Source organism: Oryzias latipes, chromosome 21 (genome assembly GCF_002234675.1).
Source record: "Oryzias latipes chromosome 21, ASM223467v1".
NCBI lineage: Eukaryota > Metazoa > Chordata > Actinopteri > Beloniformes > Adrianichthyidae > Oryzias > Oryzias latipes.
In genome coordinates this window covers 20,414,327-20,425,358 of record NC_019879.2, presented here as the reverse complement: position 1 = coordinate 20,425,358, position 11,032 = coordinate 20,414,327, and the positions used below count along the sequence as shown (strand labels likewise).

At 43.9% G+C, this 11,032-nt stretch overlaps 1 protein-coding gene across 1 annotated transcript; it reads left to right on the top strand.

The window, feature by feature from the left end:
• The first annotated feature begins 300 nt into the window (after window positions 1-300).
• Window positions 301-2,265, top strand: LOC101172775 (basic salivary proline-rich protein 1). Its single transcript, XM_023951161.1, has 2 exons — window positions 301-411; window positions 496-2,265. Exons 1-2 carry the CDS (start codon window positions 395-397, stop codon window positions 2,138-2,140), a joined length of 1,662 nt encoding a protein of 553 aa, XP_023806929.1. The 5' UTR covers window positions 301-394; the 3' UTR covers window positions 2,141-2,265.
• The last annotated feature ends 8,767 nt before the right edge of the window (window positions 2,266-11,032 follow it).

Here is an 11,032-nt window from a genome sequence, read left to right as displayed (position 1 = left end):
TGTGTTTAAAGAAATTATGGCAAGGGAGAAACAAGACTTTTATGTCACTTTTTTATTCAAAATTTGTAAATTACTATGGAGAATTAGCAAGTGATTAGTTTTACCATATAACTGTAATAAATAAAGCAATTAAAACAAGTAAAAATAGTGTTGATCTGAATGACATAGTGCTGCTTGAACAACATTTCAAATTCTCCAGGTTGCTGCAGAGGATCATTGGTTTCACCTGTCTGCACTTCACACTTGTGTCCACTTAGTTTAACTAGGTAAAGCAAAAACCTTTAAAAAGGTTTCACAGGGCCATCATAGTTTACTTTCTGACTTTTCAACTGTCTGATCTGGAAAAACAGCTGGCTGATTTGACTGAGTTAGTTGTTGTAATTGCCCTAAAGTTATGGGGTTTATCTTTAGGTAAGTTCTAAACTTTAACACCAGTGTGACTCTAATAGTATTTTTTTTTTCCCTTCATAATATTTTGTTCTTTCATTTTTCTAGATTGGTGCTCTTATCCTTGCTTGTGGTTGGAGAAAACCAAGCATACAGTCTAAAGTCTTCTGGCAGTCCAAGAAATGAGGAAACTTTGGCTTATGATAATCAATTAGTGCCCTACATGCCTTCAACACCTGAGCAAACTCATGGAGTTAAAGCTCCTAAGGCCTTTCAGCAGGGCTACCCATCATGGAAGCCCAACCAACCTCAAGAGCCTCAGAATTATGGCTACCCTCCACTGAATCCCAGCATACCAATGGAGCCGCAGAAAAATGACTTCCTACAACACCACAACGTTCCCAGTGGCCCCCAGCACCATGGTTATCCTCCCCAGCAGCATGGTGCTCCCCAGCATCATGGTTATCCTCCCCAGCAGCACGTTTATCCTCCCAACCAGCACGGCGCCCCCCAGCAGCACGGTCATCCTCCCAACCAGCACGGCGCCCCCCAGCAGCACGGTCATCCTCCCAACCAGCACGGCGCCCCCCAGCAGCACGGTCATCCTCCCAACCAGCACGGCGCCCCCCAGCAGCACGGTCATCCTCCCAACCAGCACGGCGCCCCCCAGCAGCACGGTCATCCTCCCCAGCAGCACGGCGCCCCCCAGCAGCACGGTTATCCTTCCCAGCAGCACGGCGCCCCCCAGCAGCACGGTTATCCTTCCCAGCAGCACGGCGCCCCCCAGCAGCACGGTTATCCTTCCCAGCAGCACGGCGCCCCCCAGCAGCACGGTTATCCTTCCCAGCAGCACGGCGCCCCCCAGCAGCACGGTTATCCTTCCCAGCAGCACGGCACCCCCCAGCAGCACAGTGTCCACCAGCAACACCATGTTCCCCACCAGCATGGTTATACTCAGCACCACATCCCCAATGTCCCCCACCAGGATGGTTACCCTCAACACCCACAGGGTTACCCCTGGCAAAATAAGATGCTCCAGCATTACACTTACCCTCCACAGCAACAAAAAGTCCCAGGGGTTCCCCAGCAACCTGGCTACCCATATGGACACCCCAAGATGCCTCAGAAATATATGTACCCATTACAACATCCTGGTGTCCCAATGGTTGTACGGCAACCCAACTTCCTCCTGCGGCAGACCAGGGTGTCCCTGCAACCTGACTCTCTTCCTCAACAGCACAAGGTATCCTCAAAACAAGACTACCCTCCACAACAGCCCATGCACAAGGGTCCAGAGAAGCCAGACTACCCTCCCCAGAAGCCCATCTCAAAGGGGCAGCAAAAACCAGGCTACCCTCCCCAACAGCCCATGTCCAAGGGACTGCAGAAACCAGGCTACCCTCCACAACAGCCCAAGGTGACCCAGGAGCCCAGCATGCCACCGAAGGTGCCCCAAGAACCAGATCTGCCACCCCAGCACCCCAAGGTGCTTCAGGAGCCCAGCCTGCCACTTCAACAGCCTAAGGTGCCCCAGCAACCCAAACTTCCCCAAGAGCCCGGGCTGCCGTCCCAACAGCCCAAAGTGCCCCAGGAGCCCAGCTTGCCACCAAAGGTCTCACAGGAGCAGCAGCAGCATGGCTCTTTGTCCAGGCGACGTTACAAAGCCAGGCAACCCGGCTTTTCTTCTCGGTTTCCTCAGAAGCCAAACTACCCATCAAACCCAACTAAGAAGATAACAAAGGTCAGAGACTAGGATCTTATCCATATTTGATCCACTGTTAAACTGTAAAGTTCATGTTTTTCTCCCAAAAGGTCAATTACTGAAGTAAAGAACTTAACATTCCACCTGTCTCAAATAAAAACAATTGCTACAATTTACTCATGGTGATTATTGATTAACTTTGATTTTATTAAGTTGTAAAACTTGTTTTTGCTTGACAAATTTCACCTTCCATTTTTCACAATGTAACTTCTAACTACGTCAAACTTTAAAACTTCGGTCTCTGCCCGCAATAACACTGGAGCTGCCAGATGTTTTTTGGAAAACTGAAAATTGGACTAAACTATGAAGCAAAACTAATCTGGCAACATGCCAGATGCCCACCCTAACATGGAATTTGACCTTCTGAACATGCACCCTGTTGGCACAAGTCCATTGCTGCGCTCACTGCTCCTTGATCTTTTTTTTTTTTTTTTTTTTTTCTTTTTTTTTTTTTAACTTGTCCTGTCCAACAGCTAGGCAAACAGATGAGAGCTGAGGGCCTCTTGTGTTGGACATATTTTATTCTAACAAGAGGGGTTATTCATCTTCAGACAAACCAAAGGTATGTCTGAATAAACCCCTTTTGTAATTGAGGCCAAACTTTATTAATTTCAATCATGTTTGAAAATCTTTGGTGTTGGACCGGACTGAAAAGGAAAGAGGGGAACAAGAGAGAGGGACGTTAGAGAGAGGGGGGGGTAGGAGGGTGATAATAGGAGGGGAAGGGGGGTAAGACCATGAAGCAGCATAGAGCAGGCAGGTTTACTGGTTGTTTATCGTTACGGTACGGTTCAAATGTAGTACAAAAAGGGCGGGGCCTGTTCACACACACTCAAATATTATCAACACACCTGCTAGCCGCAGAAATGTCCACATGTCAACATGCACACAAAACAGATAGTGTTCACGAACGCATACTTATGCCTTTAAACCAACTAGTGTGAAATCTTTCATTCATTCAATCATGCAAACTATTAGTGCAAAGGTGAGCTAACACCTGTGCTCAGGTGAGTGTTTATGTTCTTCTAAAATGGATGGTGGAATGTGAAAAGAAGGAGGAGGAGCGCCCAGCCACCCCCACACCCATACCCCCGCCGCAGCAGCAGCGGCAGCCGGAATTCCCCCAGCGCCACACGGGAACAGGCAGGGAACAACCGCCCCCCGGGCGACCAAGACCGCCACCCAGGCCAGGGCCAGCAGGACCGCCGCGAGGCCCCCAGAGCCAGAGAGCAGGGAGGCGCAGAGGGAAAGAGAGCGCCGCCCCAGCCCAGCCAGGAAAGCAGCCCCCCGCCGCGCCGGAAGAGCCCAACGCAGGGCCCCACCGGAGAGGGACGCCCACAGCCCCAGACGAGCACCCCACCACCACCCAGGAGTTCCGGGCATCCCCCCGCCCCGACCCCAGGTACGAGCCGGGACCCCCCAAGGGAGACCCGCTCCGCACTCCAGGCAGCCACCCACCCGGCCCACGGTTGGTCCAGGTAGGAGCAAGGCAGGGGCCCGCCGCCCCCGCCCAGGAGGGGGGAACCCCGGGGAAAAAAGGGCGGCCCATAAGGGATGTTATAAATATGGCCCGACCAGGCTCGGCCATGTTGGAAGTTTGGCGGGGCCCAGCGCCCAGGGGCAAGGACCAGGACCCACCCCCCAGGGACACGAACACCCCCGGCTCAGGTGTAATATGAACCCCCCCACCGTGCGGAGAGAGCACCGCCGGGCCCAGGGAGCCGGCACCCAAGGGACACGGCCGCCATCGCCAAGGGGCCCGCACCCCCCACCAGGGACGGGGTAGGGGACAGATGGACCCAGGTCCCACCTTCCTTGTAAAATGTGTGTGCGTGTATGGGTGTTTGAGAGGGTCTGTGTGTGCATGTGTGTGTGTTTATGTTTGAATGTATATATTGAAGGGGGAGGGGTGTGTGTACTAAGGGGGGTGCAGTTAAAATTGGCGAGTAGGGCACTAAGGGGACATCTCCTGATTACTCACAGTGATGTCCCCTCACCCTCCACACCAAGGGGCCCTAAATGTCTAAGGTGCGGTTAAAATTGGCGGGTAGGGTGCCAGGAGGACATCTGCTGCTTGCTGGCAGTGATGTCCAAGCACCCCCCCTACCAAGGACCCTACGTGTCTAAGGTGCAAATAAAACCGAAAGAGGGGGGGCCCACTCCATACGGCAACCATAGGAGGGGGGCCACTCCCAAGTAGCCCCCCCCCAAGGCGCATCGCAGGCTAAACCCCCCACCCCCTCACCCTAATATGAGGTTATATAAGGAAGGGGGTAAGTTGGGGACAGCTGGTAGACTGTCCCCCGGTGGTCAAACAGCCGTCCCCCAGCCCACCCCCAGCAAAGGGGCCAGGGCCACCCAGCCCAGGGGCCCACCCCCGGAGGCGCCGACACCCCAGGCCCGGCACCACCCACCCCACACAGAGAGAGAGGAGCCAGAAAGCGTCGCCCCCCCCCGGAGCAAGCCCAGGCCCCCACCCCCAGACGCCGGCCCTAGAAGAGCTCTGGTCAGGCCTCGACGGGACCGAGGAGGCCAACCGGCCGAGGCAACCACTGATTGCCTCAGCGGAGACCCCGACCCGCTAGCCCCCCCGACCCGTACTAATAATGGGCCCCCCCCTCCCCCCCAGAACGCCCCCCCACAGGACAGGGCCGACAAGCCCCCCACCCCACCCCACCCCAGACCCCGCAGCCGAAGCGGGTGACACCCAGAGCGACCGGGGGCCCCGAGAGGGTTGTCCCGTCCCGTCCCAGAGCCAGGGAAGGGCCGATCCCAGCCCCAGGTGCAGATGGGCAGCCCATCCGGCGCCGCTGGGCCCCCCCCACCCGAGCAGGGCCCCCTGCTCCTTGATCTTGTTAGTATGCAGAGATTAGGAATTTTCCATTGTGACCTGTTCAATTCTGTGCACCTTGGGAGGCTACACAATTTTGACCAATGGCGGCTTTTCTGTAGGTATGACAAACTCCTGAGTTAAAGCTGTGCCTAGGATTTTTATTTAAGTGGCACAGGTACTTCTAATCAGATCACTGGTTTAGTTCCTGCTCAGTGTCCCTGTGCTGAATTAAACCACACATTGATCCCATTGTTGTGCCACCGTACAGCAGCTATACCATTCATGTGGGAATATAAGTGTGAGATTGTGGCTGTAAAGCTCACAAGGTAAAAGGTAATTATTGCTTACAGAAATGGGTTATTTGACTTGAAGCTCAAACCTGAGTTTCACTTGGTTTTCAAGGCAGTCATGACTTGAGGCTTGACCTCAATTGAAGACTTGAGGCTGAGGACTTGATATTTTCATTGATTCATTCTTGATCTGTAACGAATATTGCAGTCAAGTGTAAAAAGTAGAGCTATCTTTACAATGTTTTTGCATTAGGAGTATAAAACTGCTTGATACTAACTCAAAGTTGTTTCAAGAATTTTAATGACAAAATGCCACCATATTAAATTTAGTCTTTAGGACTTAAACTACAATGAAAAGATTTCACTCAATTTAAACTTGCAAAACATTGGTTTTGAGTGACTTTAAATATGCAAATCTTCTGTATATATGATGGAAAATAAATTCCTATATGTGCAGCCATCTGCTGTAGCAAACTCATCAAAGCCTGTAATGGTTCGAAAAGATAGCCTTGGAACCTGCAGAAGCCCTAAGAAAAAATGCATATTCGGTGGAAAAGTGTCCAATTTTATACTGTGGAAAATTAGCCTACCTTCAGTCACAAAAATAGAATTGAAACGAACCCAAAGACCATTGTTTGCATCCTTTATAAAATATGTTTTGTTTTTAATAGTTTACATTTAATTTGTACAGACAAATTTAACCCCTTCATGCCTGAATTAATTTCCAATTATATCAAATATTCAGGGTTTTTTTTCTATTCGAGGTAATGCTAAATTAAGTGGAGTCCTGTATTTTATACGTTTCGAATGGGCAACATATGGCACAAAGAGGTTGAAATTGCATGTTCTTTTTTCAAAAACCTACATTTTAATTAATATATATTCACTTCCAGCAACACATAAATGCTGGGTGTTCTGGTAGCAGTTGCTAGGTAACAAGTTTTTAATGTAAATCCTTCCCAGGAAGTAATCAGAATACATCTTTAATTGATTTAATTAAAATGTTTGACCATGTATTTGGAACTACTTTAAATAAGCAAACGCTGATCTGAATTGAGGATAAGAGGCCAAGTTTTTTTCACACAGTAGTCAAATTTGTCAGTGAAATGCATGTTTTTAAATGTACTATTTATGTTACTTGCAGAGGCCCACATATACAGCCATGTCTCACAACTGAGGCAGTTCCAAACAATTGTCTTTACTGATAGATGCAGCAAAAAATCTGCTTCCCTCGTCTAGGCAGTGTTATTTTTAGCAAATATGGATAGAGAGAGAACATTTTATTTTAGCCTTGAATGTTGGGTTGAAAGCACCAGAATTGCCAGTGTTTGCTACTTTTCAGTTCACAATAATTTCCCCCAAGTACATGCACACTACGGGTAGACACACACTGATGTGTTAAATTGTTATATCATTAATTAATGAGGGAGAGTTCAGAATTAAGAGAATAATTTCAGTGGCTTCATTTGTCTTGTATTTGAAATCGTGGGGCAGCAACGGTGCAAAATAATTTCCATAACCAACAGACCACGTTAATCTGAAAATCATCTTGCGGTGCCAAAGCAGTAACCAGCCTTGCATCATGCTCTGCAGAGAATCCTTTTTCAGATGAATGCCATGCAGTGGCCTCCCATGGTTAATAAAAATGGATCCTGCACTTCCTTTGCTTGCAAAGAAATACATTTGGCAAAAGAGGGTGACAGTTGCTCACTGATCCTGAGTAAATGTGAAATGGAAGGGAGCAGATAAAGCAAGCATGGGGCAGACTAGGCTCAGTACTCTTTTGAAAGAGTGGGCTCGCTGTGATGAGTCCTACTCAGCTCTTTATGTATTTTTTTTTTTTTTTTCCTTGCACTGTTGGCGACTAAGGCAGAGATGAATTTTGACTCAGGTGCAAACTGAGTTGTTTTGCAAACGCCCACACCAGCCGGTTATCTTACAAATACAATACACCAGAGACTAGGCATCTGTTGTTGCTCGTTTGTGTTTCTCATGAAAAGGATACTGAGGGACGTGTCTGTGCTTCCAATAACAATAAGACATGTTTAACATCGCAAATTTATTTTAAACATTTAAAAAATTTATTTTAGAAAAGAAAAAGAAAAAAATCCGGGTTTGGGTAACCATCAGCACTGGTCCAACAGCAGTGCCATCAGATTGTTCCATCTGTTTCAACATTGCGTTATCAGATGCATTTGTGTGGCTGAGAAAAGGCTCTAGCATAAAGAGGTGAAGTGAAAATTTAAAACGAGTCATAACAGGATCTGACAAGTGACAGAAATATCATCCAGCCCCCTCTGGAATTGCCTTTTATATTCTCCCCGCATTTTAATCTTCTCCCTAATATCATCCTTTCCTGACTCAACTTTAATCACCATCAGTGTTTTAACTTGCAGTACTGGGATCAGACAACTATTGGGATCAGACAACTATATTATTCATCTCTAGCTCCTTATTTTTTGCGCCCATTCACTTTATTATTAAAAAGTAACAATCCACAGGGATTTATGGGATACAATGTGGAAAAAAGGAAAAAGGCTACAACTTCTCTTAACCTTTTGTTTTTATATCAATATTAAGCCATTGATACATTGTTTCAACCTTTACATTTCATGACATTTTTTATGCCAAATTAGTTTTTTTACGTATCACTTGTTTTTTTTCTTTCATTTTGAATTAAATTATTTATTTATGTATTTATTTATTTTTTAGTTAGCTTTTTTAAATATATGGCTCTTTTTTAATGATACGGGACTTTCTATGAAAGTCTGCTACACATTTGTCAAACTTCAGAACATTATATTAATTTATTTTTTATTCTACAGCATATTGATACATAAATCCATAACACACCCATAAATTGTTTCCTGGACTAAATCCAAATTCTGGACTCAGCTCTTCCTGTTTATTTTTTTATTTTATTTTTTTAAGTTACATTTGCAAAGGTGACTTTTTTGAGTACAATTACAGGTGAATTGTTCATTGTCTATCCATTCAACATTTTCATCTGTTCTTGCTTGTCTTTAGGCCACTGCAGGAGAGACGAAAGGAAATTGGAGTTTAGTTTCTAGAGAACGATTAGAATTATCCTTATGTCTGTTTTTTAATGAAGTTGTGGACTCCTATTAAAATATATCCAGTGCCTCCTCTAAAAAAAAGTGCAATTAATCTTAGTAATCTCACTATCATAAACAAATTAAACAAATGGTGTTAAATGCAACCCTGACTGATGATCTGTGTTTTTTGGGTCCAATGCAAAGAAATGATTTCAACTGATTGAGATTGGTCAGGTTTTACATTTCATCTTGTGTTTTTGAAGATATTTAATACATTTTGATATGTTTATAACCCTTGTGCTATCTTAGATGACCCCCCCCCCCCCTTACATTGACGTGTTCTCCCTACCATGACAAAGGTGGATAAAGGTGGAAAGATTTCATGTAATCATGGATACCAGTGAAGATAACAAATCATTGAAGAAAAAGGTTCAGAGTACTGTCTAGATGACCCAACTCCCAACGGTAAAGTGCCAAGGATAGCACAAGGGTTAAAGATCTAATATAGAAATTGCTCACAGTCCCAGGAAAAAGGGTGAAGAAAAAAAATTAAAAAAAACAAATAATCAAGAGAAAAGTAATTTTTTGTTTTAAAAAACTGACGCTATAGTTTTTTACCATTACTCATTATCTATACGAATAGTCATTCTTTTTTTTTTTTACTAACTACATGAACAATCCAACCTTTTTTTTCTCTAAAATATTAATTTACAACAGGCTGCTTAACTACTACTTTCATGTATTAAAAAGAAGAAAAAAAATGTTTCACATTGTAAAAACATATCAAATAAAAGGTTTGGAGATTCCTGCAATTCAGCTGAAACCTAAATTTTTGAATTTCCTCGCTTGATCACTGCAACCTATAATTAACAAAAGGAACATTTGAATAGCACAATAATTTAATTTTTTGAGTGAATTGATTGATTAAAAGAGGAATTTTAAAAAGTTACAAAAATCGTTTGCGACAAATAGGACTGATGCATGTTACTCTGGAATCCCTAAAACAGTTTGCATTATATACATTATGTGAAGCCACCTTCAGAAATCTATTCAGACAAGGTCTTGTGAGAACAAGCTCATCTCAACTGGACAAAAACACAGCGATCAGGGGTTCTGTGTTTGTATGAGTCAGTGTTTGAGGAAAAACAGATGTGGATTTCTGTCAGATAGAGATGAGACGGACAATCCTGGCAGTTATCAGTGAAAGGTGCCACAGCCAGCATCTCTGATAGTTGGGATGCACAAGTGTTCATGCTTTTTCCGACCGTGTAGCAGATGCATGGGCATTCACGGCAATTTAGAGAATGCAAATTATACCATCAAAGTGAGTCTGTGGTTATTTCAGTAGGTCTATGCCAGACCTCATTTCTCACAACCTGCAGCAGCAAAACATCACTAAGAGTCCATGGAAAAAAGAGACCAGTGATACAGAAGGAACTAATAAAGCTGTTTTCTGAAAATGCAACCGCTCACATTTTGGTTCCAAAACGTTGATGGGACAAGAATTACATTAAGACTTTGATGTTTTTTATGCTGTGAAATATATATATATATTTTATTTTAATAATGTGCTAAATCACAGATGACATTGTTTCAATATTTAAGTTGATGTACTTATAAGTACGATTTAGACATCCGATTATATAATTTTCTTTTCTTCTAAAGCGTTGACAAGAATTTAACTATCCACAGCCCAGTATTTGTGTTTTTAACATAAGAAATATTCAAACAGACCTCTTTAAAGCCTTACATATTTGACACATTTTTGATGTACCTTGGCCATCAAAAGTACATATTTGGAACAGAATTTAACAGAAGAGCATTGCTAATATTTCTAAAGTCTTTCACAAAGAAAACAGTTTAAGATAGATATATGCAGTCACTGACTATCATTTTGTCCAAACTCATAAATAAAGGCCTTTGACAGTGGTTTTGATATGCAAGATCAACATCTTTAACACATTTTGGAGGGGCTTGATAATCATGATGCTCAATGTTGATTATCATTTAAAAATACTAAATTTGAATTCTCCCCACACTTTAGGCTACCTAGGAAAAAAAACAAGTAACTGCCAAAGGAGTACTAACCAATGCATTGTTATTTCTTATACAAACTAAATACTAATTACTTAGTCTAGACCGTACTGTTGTTAGCACTGTCAACTTATGGCAAGTCGGCTCTGGTTCAAAACCAGACTGAGAGTTTGCATGTTCTCCAGGTGCATGCGTGGGTTTTCTCCGAGCAGCGCAGCTTCCTCCTACAGTCCAAGAACATCCTTCACAGGTTCATTGATATCTCCAAATTGACCCTAGATGTTCCTTTGTGTGTGAGTTTGTGTGGCCCTGCAACAGACTGGCGAGCTCTTCAGGGTTTACCAGTCCTTTGCCCAGCCATAGTAAGGTCAACTCCAGCAACCCCATGACCTCAAAAAGGATTATTTCTTGTGTGTTAGTAAAACATCTCGTTCTAACAAATTGCACTCCCAAAATAAATGGCTGTTTATTAGTAGGTTTACTCTTTTTTCCTTCTTAACTTAATGTTATTTTTATTAAACAAAACTGATTTATAAGTTTCCCAGTAAATAAAAAATGCATTGTTCATCACTACCAAACTTTGTAAAAAAAAAGAAAGAAAAAAAACTTGGTAAAATGTTTCTCCACAACAATATGTATCTATTGTTTTTACCAACCTTTGATGAGGTAA